This window comes from Falco peregrinus, chromosome 2 (genome assembly GCF_023634155.1).
Source record: "Falco peregrinus isolate bFalPer1 chromosome 2, bFalPer1.pri, whole genome shotgun sequence".
Lineage (NCBI taxonomy): Eukaryota > Metazoa > Chordata > Aves > Falconiformes > Falconidae > Falco > Falco peregrinus.
The window spans coordinates 69,430,272-69,448,307 of NC_073722.1; the positions used below are offsets into that span (position 1 = coordinate 69,430,272).

The window sequence follows — 18,036 nt, forward strand, 5'->3', positions numbered from 1 at the left end:
GGGCCTGCAAAATAGTCTCTCTGGTCTCCTGGAGATAAGTCTGTTCTGACAAATACAGCAAGGTGTGGCACAAATCTGAGAAGACTATAGCTTTTGTTTTTCTTTTTTTTTTCCCCTCCTCGGAGCCTTCATTGTAATGGAAAATCCACCTGCTAGAACACAGCTCCCTCCAAGATCCAGAGCAGCAAATAACACATTTCAAAGTGCACGGGGGAACAGTGACTGAGGCTGCCATGAAAATCTCCCACTCTGGTGTAAAATAATGCTGGGTCCTTACTGCACAGGCAGACAGACAATCCTGATGTTTTTGAAACCGGATCTATGAATCAGTAGAAGGGACAAATAAATGGAAGAAGCTATACGCTGTTTAAATCTGATGGAAGAGATTGACTTAGCCTTTCTGCTGCAAATAAATAATTCCCAATAACATTTAAAATACTATATAAAATAATCAGGGTAGCATGGATTTATCCCGCAGAAATCTTTCAGGGTAATTCAAATCAGAGTTAAGATTCAAAGCTAATATAGACCACCATTAGAGGTGAATACACACAATGATTTGTATGGGATTTAAGAGTGGTGACAGCAACAAAACTTGTTCTGCCTCAGTTTCTCCATCAATCGAATGCAAATAGTGGTATCTGCCCCTTTTCAGGAATTTTTGAAAGATCTACAAATAAGAAGCACTACTCCAAGAACTACCACTGTATCGACTGATGAAATTAATATAAAATCCTCCTCAAGGATCAATGAAAAGAGAATTCAAAAGAATCAGATCACATGTTGGGGTAATAAGCTTTAATACCAGCATAACCTGAATACAGATGAGAATCTAAGTATCACCAGGGTGCAATATAAAAATGTATCTACCATTGGGAACCCATGCAAATACCCTGCCCTAAGTGCTGCAGACACAGACTGGTTTGGGTGACATCAAACTGTGTGTGCCAAGAACTAAACGCTTCCCTCCCTAGGGAAGTTGTTATCCTCAGGTAAGGTTTGCATCCACACTTTTGTCAGTGCGGGTGGCCTGAAAACACCTCATTGTGGGTACAGCTGGGGTACCACCTGCCCAGGCTCACCCATCACCTCAGGTGTTGGGGCTTTTTAAGTTGCTTTCGAACGCGTCGGAGCCCTCGTGTGAGGCTAGGCCTGGGCCTGCAGCCTCCTCCTTCTGCTGAGGTGCGGACCCCGGCCTCAGCAGGGGATGCAGCCACCTCCCGGGGCTCGCAGGGGAAAGGCGGCAGCGCCCTTGCCCAGCACCAGTCACCTCCTCAGGAAGAACCTCCTTCACCCACCCACTTTCCCAACCGAGACCCTGCGCGCCGGTGCCGCCATTTTGCGCCACGGCGACTAATGGTCGTGTCGGCCCTCAGGCGGCAGCCGCGGCCGGGCGTGAGGCAGTGGCTCTCCCTCCTCGCCGGTGAGGCAGGAGGGGGATACAGGGGCTACCTCCGGGCGGCCGGCAGCACCTCTCGCCGCCGTGCGAGCCTTCCCGGCGGGGGCAGGCGGGGCAGGAGGCCGGCGCGGCGCGGCGCTGAGCGGCGCAGGCCCAGCGGCCGCAGGAAGGGGAGGGAAGGCGGCGGCCGCCATCATGCGCGCGCCGCCGGCGCTGGTGCGGCTGCTGGCGGCGGCGGCGGGGGGGTGGGGGCGGCCGCCGCGTCGCTGCCTCGGCGCCATGGCCCGCTACGGCACGGAGCAGCGGGGGCGGCCCAACTCTCCCGATTACCGCCTCTACTTTAGTAAGTAGCAGCCCCTGGGCTCGATAAATCCCTTCCTTCCCCGCCTCGCCGGGTGCACGGTGGGAGAGGCGGCGGCTCCCCGGTCCCGCTGAGGCCGTTCGGGCTGGCTGAGGCGTCGCACCTGAGCGCTCCCCCTCTCCAGCCTCAGTGGGGGCGGTTTTTGTGGAGAGTGAGGGGATTTCCTGGCAGATCCGCGTTTGGAGGGGAATCTGGGCCTGCCCAGTCCTGGGCACTGGTATGCGCAGCCGTGCGCTTCCCCAGCCCGGCATAGGCCCCTGGGGGGCGAAGAGGGGCTGGGGGCGCTGGGAGCGTAGCGCTGCCGTGGTGCGGTGTGTGGCAGCCTGGGCACAAAGGCCACGGAGCGCTCCGTGACCCTGGGAGCCATGCCTCGCCTCGCCTCACCTCACCTCTGAGGTGTGACAGCCCAGCGGGAGCACGATGTGACCAGGCCAGCCCTCCCTCCAGAAGCGTCACCTCGGGGGGAGGGGAGGCTGGCACGCAAACCGCGGGGCTCCAGCCCCGAGGGGCCGGCGGGGCCAGCAGCAGCGAGTGGCACCCGGAGGGCCTGGGCAGCACGCCAGGAGGCCTGAGCGCCCGGCGGGAGCCGGTGGTGTGCGGTCTCGGTGTCACGCGTTTCGGTAACCATGTTGCCTATTTGTATGCTGCTTCTCCAGCGGTGGTTTTCGATGTTTTTTTGGTCCAGTGACTTACAGGCGGTAATTCTGACGTCCACCGGTGCGAGAGAAGCAGAGGCGTCATGTGCTGCGTCGGCAGTACCCTGCCAGAGCTCCCTTGTGCTTGGTCCTCAGGGAGAACTCAGCTGAAGTCACTGGGAATAAGCAGCCTACCACTAAACTTTGTGTTATTTGGGAGGAGTGTCGGGGGGGGCTTCCAGGAGCTGCAAAAACAACTGCCAGTTACTGTTCTTGGCTGAGGTGGTCAAAGTACAGTCCAAAGCTAAATGGTGTCCCTTGTGTGTTTTTCCCATTACTGTGAATAGGGATGCTAGCAGAGGAGAAATTCCTTGGGATTTGTGTTAGCACATTATATTGTTGATGTTTCTATTTTGATGCAGTTATTGGGCTTTTAGTACGTTGAAAAAATTGAGTAATTTGAAAAGCTGAAGCGTCTGCTTCAGTGAAATTTATTTCTTTCTGCAGTGGGAGCAGGGCTGAGGTGCAGATTGGGCTCCTATTAAGTCAAATGTAATTTTCTTCTGGTTTCCAGGCATGACGTTTCATGTCTAGGGCCTGAGTAATTGCCCCATCCTTGTCTTATTCGTTTGATCAGACTTTGGCCTGCTATGATGGGGGATTTTCTCTTTGTGGTCATGAAACTCAGTTTATTAGAAATACAGTGAAGTCACAAAGGCAGCATTGCTAGAAACCCAGGTGAATTCACTGGTCATTCATGGAAATGAGGTTCCCTTGTTATTTTTCTCTCCCTTAATGGTTGTGTATTGCTGGGGAGAAAGAAAAAAGGGAATGAAAAGATCTCATCTTTACATGGTTTCAGCTTTTATTACCAGGTAGTCAGAAGAGAAGTGTGGTATTGAATACTAAAGCAATAATTTTGATTCTAATGAAAACTTGTGAAACAATGAAATTCCTTGTCTTATGTGTAGGTTATTTTTTAGTCCTTGGAATTAAACTTCAGCAAAAGCTTAACTGATGCGTAATTGTGGCATATCATAAATTTCTGCAATGCATAATGGTTAGCAATACCAACATCTTATGGCATATCTTTAGATTGGTAATGCTACTTTTTTGTTTTGGTTTTTTTTTAGAGAATGCAGATGGCAAATATATTTCCCCATTTCATGACATTCCACTGTTTGCTGGATCTAAAGAGGTATGTATTTATGGCTTGAAACACAATTAACTTCAAAATCATAAGCTTTGTTGGTATCTTTTAGGTGAAAATGCCATTTTAAAAATTTTTATTTTTTTAGCAGTTAACAGACAAATGTATAGCACCAGAAAGGACCACTGGAACCCAGGCAGATTACTTATGTAATACAGACACAATAACTCCTCCACCGAGTTTTCTCTGCTGAGTTCAGTAACTTGCAGTGAAACATAATGATTACTGTGTAGACAAGCCTAGATGTCTCTTTAGGTCTCCAAGTGATTGAGAGTGGAGGGAAACCATCACTGTGTCTTGTGTTAATTCTCCTCTGTGTTTAAGGCTTGCATTTGTGTGTGCTTGAATTAATTGTCCACTATTACTCTTTTTAAATTGGCATTTTTCTACATCTGCAATTAAAAGTGTACATTTCCTTGCAGTAGGAGATGTACAGCATGCGCTTACATAACTAGCACTGTACTACTGTAATTCCCAAAAGGAGCATTATAATTGGAAGCCAACAATAATGCCCAAGAGAGAAGTGGTAATCGCACCTTTGGAGAATTACAAGGCACGAGGTGCAGCTGAGCACTTTCACGTCTTGTTAGCCACACTCCCTGGAGTTTCATTATAGCAATAATGAAATGCCTGTTTTATGTGTCACCGGTGGGAGCTACTAGTCTTGGTTTAGACTTCGGTTTGCTTATTATGGTACGCTTGTTACACAAACCAGTTGGGATGGTTTTGACCGCTTTCTTGATTTGTTGCTGGGTCTCTATGGAGGATATGAATGGTGAGAAAGGTCAGCAGTTGTAACATGCTCAGATTGAGACTTCTGAACTAATGAAATAATCTCCTGAATTATTTAAACTGAGAGATTAAAAATATGCATGAAACCATTTGGATCAGCAGATGCCAAGCATGCTAGTCAGTGAAAGGTAAGTTTCATTCAGAGAGTCATTTCTAAGTTGCTATGTTCAGTGAGTGCTATTGCTGGGAAAGCAATAGGCATTTTCATCACGTGTTCCCTGGGGGCATTGCTGTCCCTTCATCTAGAGTTTGAGGTTTGGATGGGTAGATTATAGTGCAATGATACCCGATCAGAATGGAGAGGTTTTCATTTTGGTGTGTAACCAAGGAAAGAACATTCCACAGGATATAGGGACCTGAGGGGGGAGCAAGAGAGGGAGTAATTGTGAAGATCCCTGTTAATTTTGCCACCTTTGTAACAGAAGGATGTAAGGAGTTGTATGTTATATTCTTTTCCTCCCCTGGTTTAAGTAAGTTTGGTGGACTTCATTTTACGATGGGTATCTCCAGCCTTATTTTACATGCTGGTTTTGTTTATTTTGTTTTTTCTCTCTTTCAACTGAACAGAAGGATAAATCTGTGTTTTTAATCAGTTGAAGACAGGTAATTTAGATTGGTGGTTAAGTTTTTTAGTAGCTGGGAGAAAGTGTATGTGTCCTTGTACATTTTTATCTTCCTCTGTTAACATCTGGAAGGTTATAACTTCACAATGAAACAAAACTGAGTACTTAACTTTTAAAAGCTATAGTTTAGGCCTTTAAGCTCACAAAGGAATGTTTCGATTGCATTGGAAACTAGTGTTGTCTGTATCTATGTGAATACAGTATTGCTCTTTAATGTTCTTAATGCAGTTTTGTACTACTTTTTTTCCCTATAGGATAAAGAGATTCCTGCAAAGAGGTCAAAGACTACTGGAACTGAGGTACTGCTGCAGTGTTGCGTGGGTTTTGTTGTTGTTTTTTTTTTAAACTATTCCCTCTCCAACATCACTTTGCTATTCTGCAAAGTGAACTTGCTCTCACTGAATATAGTTGACATATCTTCAAATGCAAGCCTTTTAGGAGGAGAATGCTTAAAGGGATTTAATATTCTCCTCTTTGAATGGGCCAGAAATGTCAACATCCTTTTATTCATCAAGATGTTCTCAAAGGCAAATGCTTTTATACAACTCTTTGAAAGGTTTGTTATGACGATTGCAGCATAGGTAAGTTACCTTTTTTGCTGTTGCATTCAGAAACATTTGCAATAAAACCTCTGTTAATGAAATATTCATTATGCTCTGACTGTGGGTAATCTTCAGTATGTATACAGAACTTCAGAAATCCTAGGTATGTTACGGCAGAAATTAGACTTGGTACGTGCTCTTTAGAACTGAGAATATGTTGTTTTCTGTACTCGTCTGGGAAGCAGAGAGACAAAAGTCACATCTGCTAATGGTTCAGCATTAACCAGGACTGAAGTTAAGCCTAACAGAAGCCCATAAAACCATGGCAGATCTGCTCAGGCTTTTTCTGTGAAGCAAGCTTTGTTTATACGAGTGTCTTTCCTGAGATCTATCATTTTTTGCAGTGCTTTCTCTGGCATAGGAGCACTTAAAATGTAGTAGAAGAAAATGAAAGAAAAAAATGAAACAAAACCATGCTTTAAGACCACGTTATATGTTTCCCAATCTTTCCTTCTCATATGTTTGGCCTGTCATACTGCAAAACTGTAACTCCCTATCTCATGTGAAAGAAATGTTCTGTCTGGGTTCTCGTAGTTTTTGCAACTAGTGTGTGGTGCACTGTTGGTTCTGTACAGCAGTCCCCATGCAATCCTGCACTATGTATTTCCTCTCCCTTTGCCCTGTGATTCATTCAGGCTACAATGCCTAGGTAATGTTTTTTAGATTTCCTATTGCTTGATGCCCATTTAAGGACTATTTAGCAGATGTAGAATCATGCCTGAAAAGTGAATTGTTGAGGAGAAAAGAGTACATGCCAGTAGCCTTTCTCAAAAATCACTTGTCTTCCAACAAGAGCAGTAGTTGAGAATTCATGTTGCAAGTATTCTGTTTCTTGCCTGCTTATGAATGCTGTTGACAGTACCTACTGGTTGCAAAGATGCAAAGTCTGTTTAATGCAGCGTCTAGAACTGTTCGAAACTGCATTTGTCTGTGTAGTGGGAAGCATGACAGCTTGTTGAAAACCACGTTTCTAGTACCCTTTTTCTGATACCTGAATCAGCCTATGGAGCAATAAGGGGGGTGGGGGGGACTGCCAGCGACACTGAGAAGCTCCTGCTTTCTGGGCCAGTGTAGACTCCAGAGCTGCTCCACATAACGCTTCCTATGAGAGCACTCTGGACTGTGATTTAATAGAACTACAGAAAATAAGCAAAGGCAAATGTACGTTCCAGTCTTAGTGGGCTTCTGATGTCAGTAAGCAAATAAATGTGCAGGCTGTAGGCTTCCCAATATGCTTGGTCTTTAGTTAGATGGTGAAATGTGAGAATGCAGATTATTTAGAAAACCCTTTTTCATCGTGATCTTTGGAATTTGGGGAGAAGAGAGAAAATAGAGGGGTCTTTATGTTCAGGAAAGCAGCTTCTTCTTACATTGCGCTCTTCAGCAGCTCTTCTCAACTTGGCGTGGTGAGAAATGTATCCTGTGTGTTCTTAAATATGGGGAAAGCATAGCTTAATCAGGGGCTAAAGGGAAAATGAGGAATTCAATGCCAGGTACTGATTTCTGAAGACCTCTGAAGCACTGTATTCCATACTGTTGTCTTAAGGATGCAAAGGTTACTATTGATACCTGGTGTTTAGTCAGTCCTAGCACAGAATTTGGCCAGAATTCAAAGCTGGTGGTTCCTCTTGCCCTGGAAACACAGTGGCATCTTTTAAACTCTGGCAGTTATTTGTTACTTTGGACAAGGGCAAGCTCTCTTAAGAGTGTGTGTTAAATTATATGGAGCTGGTATTCATCAGGTGGCAGCTTTGCTATGGAAAATGAAGATAATTCTGCGTGAGTCTTTTCAATCTGTCTAATGTACTTTAAATTTTTCTTGGCATTTCTGGTGCCAGAAGAGATGTCAAAAATAGAGGAGTTTCAGCTTTCAACATTGATGGGATAGGGGAATGCACACTGTACATGTCTGTTACCTGTTTTGCAGTCTCAGGTTTTACTTCTAAGGGAAAGACTGTGGTGTTTCTGTATGAACTGTGCTCTGTAGTGCAGCCATTTCTTGTAACATTTTAGCCCTTCCCAAATCTTAGTTGAATTTAGCTTTGCAGCCACTGTTTACAACTGATCTTTTTGCTTTCACAGATGTTTTTTGTCTGTTTGAAGACTAGAGAGAAGTTATTCTGAGGGAGAAACTGTACTGAAAGAAATCATATTCAGCTTCAGTCTCAAAATTATTACCAGCTTGCAACCTGAACCTCTGCTTTGTTCTAAGCATTGCAAGTGCTCTGAATCCACTCCTGCCCAAGTAAATCTCTATGAAAGGTATCAAAAGTTTCACATCTCTGTCTGAAAGAGTGGATGTCCCCACTGTGGTTACAGTCAAAACTGTCAGAGACTGATTGTTGAATATGGTCTTCCATATCTAGCAGGAAGAAGGTTTGAAGAGGTCACGGTTTTCAAGACAAATGTGACATGTTGCTTCCCTGCTGTAGTGAAAGGGTTTCTAATCTACTTGTCATTATATGTCTTTAGTTAAAGTTTTCACATGCCATCTCATTCAGAGGACCCAGGTGTTCTTGAATACAAATTTTTATTTCAGATGTTGGTCTTGGTAAGGAATCTGTCTAAGCATGTAGAGATTGGAGTCCTCTAACTTGTAGACACCCACAAGAGCATGTGAAAAAAAAATACAAAGAAACAAGACAGCTTTTGTTTTCTTGCCTCCTGTGGGTTGCAGAGTGCAGGAATGCCCTTGTGGACCTGAGTTGGATTGCTTCTGTCAGGCAAAAACTTCTGATAGATTAAGTAGTCCGGTGAGACATGAGGGGTCATCAGAGTGGTCATGCAGTCTGAGTGGGCGATCTGATAGAGGGCCTCATCAGAGTTGTCTTATGATAAAGTCAGTATGTTTCATAAGAAAGGAAAAGGTATCATCATTTGCCAGCAGTAAAGGTGCAACCTTTGTACCAAATTTATATTCTGTCTTAACTACAGCCTCTGTAACCTTCTTTGGTCACGTTAGACATTTCTTTGGTATATGTAACCTGGGCTGTGGTGTGTCTGTTATGTATGTTCAGGGATTTGTGTGTTGCAAACTTCAGATTTCAGCGAAGCTTTCATCCTGATGCTTGAACTTGCCCAGCCTTTTCCCATGGATGTGTCCAATAGCTGCAAGCCTTGCTTTGTGTTCTTGTGGGTTAACAAATACTGAGAACAGAAGTAATCTAGTAATCTTCATTCAGTGGTCCAGTTAAAATCTGGAGTAGAGTTGATTTACAGAGAAAGTTGTATCGGTGATTTGATCAAGCTTAACCTCAAATAAATGGTGCCTTAAACTTGAGAAAGTCAGTGTTCCGTTTCCATTCATGCAATGGTTGTATGCTGAGTAGTTCTGCAGGTGAGTGTGTCCAGTAACTAGTTTAGCAGAGAATATGGCTGACACCACTTTTGGGATACCTGTGTGTAAAAACTTACATTGTGTTCATGATTCCCTTTTCACTATAACATGAGGGAAGTACACTATGAAGAGGCTGTGGGCACTTTTTGCTGTGTGGCATGTTAATTTTTATTGGAAAAGTTCCATTGACTTCTCATTTAGATACAATGCATTTGGTTTCCAGATGTTGCTGGCGTCTGATTTGTTGTTTTCATTGGCAAATACCTTGTAGCAAGTGTTACATTGGAATGCTTATAACATGGGTACTCATTTTATAAGCAAGCCCCTCTCCATTTATTTCTGAGTCTTTCATGACAGTTGTTATTTTCCTTCTCCCTTTTTTCTTTTTAAATATCATTCTTTGTTCACACTGCTGCTGGACTGCAGCTCATCTTTTTCATTCTCATTAGTCCTCAGGTGCATGCTGCCATGATGGCTGATGAGAATCCCTGCAAGACTGCAAATGAGCAGACAGAAAAGAAATAGAATGATAGCTGCTTTCTCTTTTCTCCGTCTTGTGAGTTCAGAGCTTTTTAGTGAAGAAGGGTCAGCAGCCCCCAAATGCTGCCACAGATGCTTTCAGATTATTTTTTTTTAAAAAGTACTCTGCTATAAAAATGACTGAAGTAATTGTAAGCTTTGCATATCTTTTCTCCCTGTCATGCAAGGGTGATGGTGAATATCAGTCAGGCCTTAAAAAGTTGTGATGTTTGTCATTTTATGAAATAATACTGAGTTTCTGTTCCGCTCTTGATCTTGTTTTGTCACTTTCCTCACTCTTCATTGGTTGCTTCACTTCAAGTTAGCTGAACCTTCAGAGTTAAGTTGCAAACCTTGGGCAAAAATCATGCCTACTCAAAACCCTCTCCTCAAATGGGCCAGCCAGGGATCTTGGGAAGACTGGGAAAGGAAGTAGCTGAACAAGAGAGGGAAAGTTAGCTAAGGAAGAATTGTTTCAGAGAGGGATGTATGGGAGTCCAGAAAGGCAGGTTGTAAAAATAGTGTCAGAAGTGTGTTTAATTTTTTTTTTCCTCCTGTGATACCAGGTTTGTAATAACAAATGCTGATCAAAATGAGTTCTCTTCTATAAGAATCTGTACAGCCAGAGGTACCAGTTATTTTTGGCCATCAGTCTTAGTGGAGAGAACACTGACTCACAGTTTACCCGGGTACAAGAGTCTGTGTTTTTCCTGGCTTTTCTCAGTACTTGCTGTACGAATATGTTGAAGTGTATTTGTGTATCTTCTCATCTTTCTTATTTCAAAAACCAAAACCTGTTCCTGTTCTTTATGTGAAAGAGAGACGTTTTCGCTTGTCGCAGCAAAAATGGTATCATGATGCATTAAAAAGGGTATTCAACTGAGTTACCAAGCAGTGTTAAAGAAAAAGCCCCAATAAAGCAAACACTTGTTTACATCCTGTATGAGTTCTCATGTAATGTACTTAGAGTGTTGTTCTCAGGAAATAAAAGATATCATTTAGACATAATGACATTAGAAGGAACAACCAGTTTCTGTTGATTTTCATATTCACTTTTAGGAATGAAGAAGTGCATTTTTGACTTCTCTGTGTTGAACAAATGGATTTTTTATATTTTTTTTTCTCCACATCACCTCTTCAAGTTATAATAGAGCATAAGTACAAATGTCTGTCTTGTGTTCACATTAACCCAAAGTCAAACAAGCTGTGTAATACCCTGGGTTGGACATCTTCTGGGCTCTGTTAGGTCACTTCCCCTAGCACATGAGTTCTCCCTTTTTCTGAATCTAGCAAACTGTTTCCTCCTTTTTTCTTGCACTCTCCAGGAGACTGTCCTTCTGAAGAAACCATCAGCCAGCAGAGCTGGTGTGAGGCTAGCCTGTAGCAACTACTCCATCTGACCTGTTGTACAGTCTGCTACCATGGAGTGGAGTTCCCTGTGTGTTAGGTGCTTGCAGAGTTGGATTAAATCTGGACTACAGTGAGCAGCAATCTCAGGGGCGGACCAGTTGACTGCTGCCATATTAAGGCGGTTAAATGGTAAACTTTCCAAAGCAAAAACTTTCCTGAGAGATCTTTTTTCAGTCACTGGAGGGTGTCTCAGATGGTCTCTTGAAACAGTCTTGCCATTGCTTGAGGGGGTAGAAGTGTTCACTTAGGGCTTTGGTGAGGTAGAATTTTTGGTTTTACTAATTTAAAATAAAGATAAAAATATCAATTACCAAATGCATTCACTGTTCAAAACTAACCAGTGAATGGCATATGCAGATGGTAATCTGTGAAGACAGGTGGTGTCTGGCACTTGCTTTTCTTTTTGCAGCTGAGGCAGGGATGGTTTTGCAGCAAGGGATGGGGGAGAACATTCAAGTGGTCAGAAGGAATAGAGGTGCTTGGTCTGGGAGAATGAGTGGTGGAAAAATTCCTGGGTGATGTTAAGCAAGGAGGGAAACAAAGTAGGAAAGAGGAGGAAAAAAACCCTAAAAAAACAGGGCAGTATACTTCTTTTCTCTTTCTATCTGTCAGGCTATCTAATATGTGTTCTGTGTTCCACACCAGTGAATCTTGTCTCATCACTGTGAAAATGTGATTGCCCTATAAATAAAACTTTTTAAATGTAAGCACTGCATGAAGTTATTAATCTCTTGTAAATGCTTGTGGCAGCTTAGCATTAGAGAGAGTACTTTCGGGGATTTTTTTGCATACAAATTAATCTGTCAGGCTGTCACATTTAAGACTCTTGACAATTCACGTTTGACTGATACCACAAATTATGAAGGCCTGGTCTTAGAGCTGAGTTAAATCTAAGTTATTTTTTTGTTTTTGAGAGCAGCATTGTATTCATTTCAGTCCAGTTATTGTCCAGCCCTGAGAATGGTTTGGTGAAGACCTGGAATAACTCTTGACCAATTAAAGCTCAAAACCAAGATTTTGAGGCTGCTGAAGCCGTTGTATTGGACATGGTTGGGAAAATGTACAGTGACATCTAAACAACAAAAATACAGGATTGTGGTGGAGGGGAAGAAATCATATATAATTCCAGGAGTAGTTTGTAAGTTTTCTGCCTGTAGCTACCAGTCAGAGCAATTCTTTGACCTGCTTGGCAGTTCCCTAGGAGTTTCTTGTCAGCACTGGCTTTCATGCTGTGCAATTCTTTTTCCAAGTGTTTCCCAGATATATGTGCAGACACTACTTGGCTCTCTTCCAACTCTTCCCTTCCCTACTGCTGCATGTATGTTGCTTTGTCCTGTCTGCTTCCTTAGTATTGACATATTTGAGCTCTCTTGGTGATTACTTCTCTGTTGCAACCTTTTTTATGTACAGAAGATGGACCTTATGAAACTGATCTAAAACATCTTTCTTTTTCTTTTTTCCCCCTCCTTGTTTTTTTTAATTATGACCTGATGGGGAAAAGTGATTCCATCTGACATGCTACTGATTGCAGTATGGGCACAGTACGGATGGCAAATTTAATTTAAATTTACTGAGAATTTGGTGTCGGGATTGTGCATAGGTTGTGATCTTGTGGGAGAAATGCTGAGTGACCGTTGAGATTTTCCTTTGTTTTCTTGCTTTCCACATTTCAGGTTTGTTTGGGAGGAGAGTATCATAGAACTATTGGAATTAGTTTTAATCAGACTGTGGCATTGACCCTGGTAATTATATTTCTTTGCTGCAGCGGCAGGATACAAGGAGCAAAAATACAAATATTTCAGAGTCCGCTGGAGCTTTAATTGCAGTGTAGTTAAAGAGTCAGTGCAAGTCTTCAGTTGGTTTAACTTGTTGCAGTTTTTAATACCAGTATGAGGGGTTTTTGGCTATGGAGAGATGTCCCAGGCAATGTGATATTTTGGGGTTATTTTGGTAATCTAGGAGAAAATAGGCTGTAGGCATTGCTGGGTGGTTTGGTCTAGTTACTCCTTTTGATTAATACTCCTTGGTAGTGCTTAACTCTGACAGCTTCAGAAGAAACCTTACAGCAGTTACACAGAGTTTTTCTTTTTGGGAAATGTCACCTTAACCTTCTCAGTAAGAAGGGTGTAGATTACTTACTTTTCTTCTGAAAGTATGCAAGTTTACATGTCTTAGGTTTATATCCACCCCTCCCTTAAAGCAACTTCCACTTTGTTTCTAGTAGGAAGAAGGCTAATGCAGACATGAGGTGTCCATGTCCTCCTCCTGCCATTGGTTTTGGATTCATTTTGCCTCACTTCAGCCAGATTTGACTGAGAATCAGAAATGTCAGTGGTTCTTGCAATTGCATGGGTTGTTAAAATGAATGAGGCAAAAGAAGAGGGCCTGAAGAAACCCAAAACATTGTCCTTTCCAGTGCTTGAGGGAAGTTAATTCTGTCCTATAGAAATGTCTGATCCTTTTTGACTAGTAGACTGAACCACTGCCTTGTGGCAAACCATTTCATGGACTTCCTGAACATTTTGTGAAGCGTAATGTCAGTTTGGGAATAAAACCACATTGTGTGCATTTCCACTACTTGTAGTTGTTCATGTTCTTGAAGGAGTGGTGTGGGGAAAGGATGAACCAGGGAGGCTGAATATCATTATGCAGGACTAAACAAATTGTACTTAAAAGCAGCTGGAACAGAGAGATGTGATGTTTGTTGCTGCTGAATGAAGGATGGAATTTGTCTTGTGAAATACTAATTGCCAAGTGAATTTTATTTTCAGTTCTGTCATTGGTTTTTTTTTTGGTTTAGATCCTGTTTAATATGATTGTAGAAGTGCCTCGTTGGACAAATGCAAAAATGGAGGTAATTGAGAAAAATATCTTGATTATGTATTTTTGAAAGTTATGACAGTATGGTGACTTCCAATAGAATTTAATTAGTGTGGATTACACAAATTTTTCTCTGTTAAAAAAATAATTTGAAATCGTGCATACAGATGCTTTCCTTTGGATTATAAAAAGTATTGAGGTTCAGAGTTTGTTTCCCTTCTGTAGGTGAGCGCTGCTTGACAGCCGTCTGACTGCAGAGTGCAGCATACTGCAGCAGAGTACTAGAGTGCTGGCTTGCAGGACATGTCCAATATTTAGTCTTACTCTTGCTTGCTCATAGAGCATTCCACTTGGAGGATTTAATTCCTCTCATTTCTGCTGTGTAGTGTGCTAGGTCAAATCCTGATAAATGGAGTTGCAAATGAAAAAGCATTTTCTTGTGACAAAAAAATACTTGGGGACCTCACTGACTGCAATTATTTACTTCTGTAAGGAGATACTTTAAAAGTAGAGCCTAGTGGGTTCTTCCTCTGCAGTTACGATATAGAAGCTGAGTAATGCTTCATCTGTAGTACTGGTGAAACAACAGATCTCACCCATGTATGTCCTATCTTCCTGAGCATTTGTATTAATTTTAGGGATGCTTCCCAGATGCTTTTAAGGAAGTTTGTGGTTGAGCTGTTAACTATTTTGATTTTAAAATTAACACTAAAGAACCTCCCTAGCCTGTTATTTCAGAATTTTTTCTCCTTTCCTTGGTACCGGAAAATCATTTGACTTGTATTTACCACCACAGTTGTTATTCTGCAAGCAGGATTGCCTTGGGTATTTACCTTGTATTTTAAGGTGACTATTTATTGTGGAAGCAGAGTTCTCTTTGGCAGTTTCCCTTTGATAATTCTGTTTGAACATAAAGTTCAGGTTGTTGTCCTTCCCCTTCTCTCAGCCCATTATGTCAAGGGTAGAAAAGTTTGCTGTCCTGTTAGTTTCAGTGATCACTGAGTTTTTACTTTTCTGGCTTGATAAAGGAGAGCAGATGTAGTTCTCTAATGTGTAACTTTTAATATACCTGAAATTTCCTGCATTAATCATTAAGGCAGTTGTCTTGCCTTGCCACTTTGTCCTGATGGCCCTTCAGTCCAGGCTGTGGCACAGTGCTGACACCAGGTCTTGTCTGGATCTCCATGCTGAGATTAAACTTTGCTTTAGGATGAATGTTTCCCACTGTTATATCCCCAGTGCCAGATCTGCTTAGCCGTTTGTTGGATTTCTGTTGTTCTTCCCTTGATTATACTGAAAGTGGTTTTCATGAGACTTTCGTCTGCTGTTGTCAGTTACTCCTGGTTTCCATCAAGAAAAAGCATTGCTGAACTCCACTTCTGTCAAAGTCCCAGGTGGCATAGTTGAGGTCTTCACTGTTATGACCAGAAGCAGGTAGAATCAAGTGTGAAACCAGAAATGTGTGAACCTTAATCTAAGTTCTTGGGGAGGGTTTACTTGTGGAATAAGAGCATGCTGTTGACAGTTTGGTGTGGTTCAAAAAGGTGCAGGTCCTTTGGGATGGCTTTGGTGGTTGTGCTTTAGGTAATTTACAAGGATGTGGTAAAATGAATATGGATTAAGGGCTGTGTGCATACACACGGAGGCTATGTACCACCTGAGCCAGTGTAACCAGTCGAGTCTGTAACAAATGTGATGACATTCAGATAAGTGTTTTTAAGCAGGAGCCAAGGTAACATGGGTTAGGTTGTGGTGTGGAGTGTCAAAAGGATGGTTACAGTGAATTAACTGATGTCTGGTAGGTAATTCATACGGCAGTGGTTTTGTATTTGAGGTTTTGGGGAGGATGATGACAATACTAAGTTGTTCAGCTTTAATTAGCTCACTCCTTCTGTGAGTGCTTCTTTGGGAATAAGAATGCCTCTTTCTAATGCTAGCTTAACTTGTTCTAAATATGCATGAAGTTGGCATTTGGTGACTATGCAGAACTTGTGCTTACTAAAAAGCATTTGTATGCTGAGAGGTGATGGAGAGGTGTATGCAATAGGAGAGCAATAAACAGAGGTTGAGAAGATAAACATTTCCTCTGTTGCTGTCAAAGCCCCTGTTAGAAGAGCTTGTGCCACCATCTGCATGTCTGTTGAACTTGTACTGTAAAGTGCAAGAGCTTCTAACTGAAGTTCCTTTCAGTATTTATGTTTGACCATGACAGTCGCTTTACAAATTTATGACTTTCTCTTCTAGATTCATTTTTTCTTGCATACTTCACAGCATTATTTAAAACCTTAATAAGCTTCTTTTTGAACATGACCCTTGAGATTTAGAGTGAGGCCATTGTACTGTTAATACTTCTCAAACCATAAGCACATGCTCCCCAATGGCTCTTTCTAACTGGTTGGGTACAGAATGAATTGCTTTCCATTTTACCATTCTCTTTCTCTCCCCCTCCACCCCTCCTTTCTGCTTAGATTGCCACTGAGGAGCCGTTGAATCCCATTAAACAAGATATAAAGAAAGGCAAGCTTCGATATGTGGCAAATATCTTTCCTCACAAGGGTTATATATGGAATTATGGTGCCCTCCCACAGGTAACGTTTTTGTTATAATGGTGGAAGTTTTCTGTCTTCGGTGTAAATTGCCTTGTAAATCTTGGATACTGCCTGAATGCAAATCAGTTGCAAGAGGGGTGTTTCTCTGATACATTTGTAAATTAGGATTTTTTTATGTTGAGCTTTATTGTGTCTATAAATTTTGATCAGAATTTGAGCGTGGGTGTAAACACGTGCTGTGTTTCAGGAAGGAGTTAAATGATCAAGAAATCTCGAATCTTTAGTCTGCGTCTCTCTGCTGTAGTGACAGAATTAAAGTGTCATGGTCTGCCATTCAAGAATACTTGGTCAAGTAGCCATTTTCTGCTTAAACAAGGCATTTAAAAAACCCAACAACCTAATTCAGGATTTTCATGTATTGCAGCATAAATTTTAATTGGGAATTTTAATATCTGTAACAAAGAGGAACACAAGGGCTGTTCTTTTTTAGATTAAACCTCAACTGTCTTAGTTAACTTTTCTCTAAACTGTGAGACTTCACTGATCTTGACACATTCAAAACTTTGAGCCCTGAAAAAGCCCAACTAATGGCTGAAATTTTGAGTGTAATGAAAAGTTTTAAACTTAATTAATTTCTGTGAATAACACGTTGGACTTAAATTAGTACTAAAGAACATGATGGAGCTAAAAAAAGAGAAATTTATTTTCTTTACACGTAACTGCATAAGCAGTGGAAGTTTACTCCTGAAAATCTGCTTATGTATTTGATCCCTCAAGAGGAGATACCAGGCAGGTGCTGGAGTGTAGCAATGAAGTTCTTATCTAGTCAGCAGTCCCAGCAGCCAAAGTTTCCATGTAGGTATAGTTGGGAACCAGCCACTCCATTTAATGTTTGGAAATTCATGTGTGCCTTAGTACAAAGCCAAAATTAAACATTTGAATGTTTTCCTGTACAAAGTGCAGTATTTTGGACTGATGACACTTTCCCCAGGAGAAATGTTCAGCTCCCCTTGTTACCTTGTGAGTCAGAGAGGACTGGAGATAACTATTACTTTTATTTTCTGTAATAACTTTAAAATACCAGTTGGATTATTACATCTCCAGTTGTTGAAGTTACTCCAGCTGTAACAAAAAAAAATCCAATTCAGTGTCTCCATTACCACAAGAGGATTTTCATCAGGATGAGCAGTTGCTTTAAGTTCAACCTGAGTATATGGCTTAAAGATACGTATTTGTAGCTGCTGTTTTATGCTGTGGAACAGAGAAGAAAAAAATTACAGTAGGGGCTATCATTACTGTAGGAGTTACTGTACTGGACAGAGAACAATAGTATTTCTAGTGAGCTTTCCTTCTAACTTACAGGTGGAGTGGTGCATCTGGGCAAGAGAATAGTACTAGTTTGATGCAGCCTTAAAGAAAAAGCACTTTAAAAGAGTATTGGAAAAATAAGTTTCAAACCACAATTCTCTCTTGACTACACTTCAGCAATTTTTTTGTGATGATTCTGCTACCTAAACACCGGAGCATTTACTTTTCACCATTTTGCCTTTTAGTATCGGTCAAGTTCTCAAGAACAAGTTTGACGTGCAGGTTTGACCATGGACAGCAGGAGCTAACAATATAGCTCCTTGGAAAAAGAGTTTTCTAACACCTTTTCAACAAAACTTCTTTGGACTCAAAATTCTTACCAGGAAAACTTCTCAACTTCAGAATGAGTTACTCATTACTAGCCAGTAGGAGATAAAACAAGTACTGGTCTAGTAATTAAGTTAGTATAAG

General features: G+C 41.8%; 1 protein-coding gene across 1 annotated transcript in view; it reads left to right on the forward strand.

The window, feature by feature from the left end:
• Positions 1 to 1,341: 1,341 nt before the first annotated feature.
• The window catches only part of PPA2 (inorganic pyrophosphatase 2), a 36,364-nt gene continuing 19,669 nt past the window's right edge, over positions 1,342 to 18,036 (forward strand). The window contains 6 exon segments of the mRNA XM_055794656.1: positions 1,342 to 1,578; positions 1,580 to 1,742; positions 3,529 to 3,593; positions 5,275 to 5,319; positions 13,689 to 13,742; positions 16,177 to 16,296. Of these exon segments, the coding sequence (XP_055650631.1) occupies positions 1,357 to 1,578; positions 1,580 to 1,742; positions 3,529 to 3,593; positions 5,275 to 5,319; positions 13,689 to 13,742; positions 16,177 to 16,296 (669 nt within the window). The 5' untranslated portion in view covers positions 1,342 to 1,356.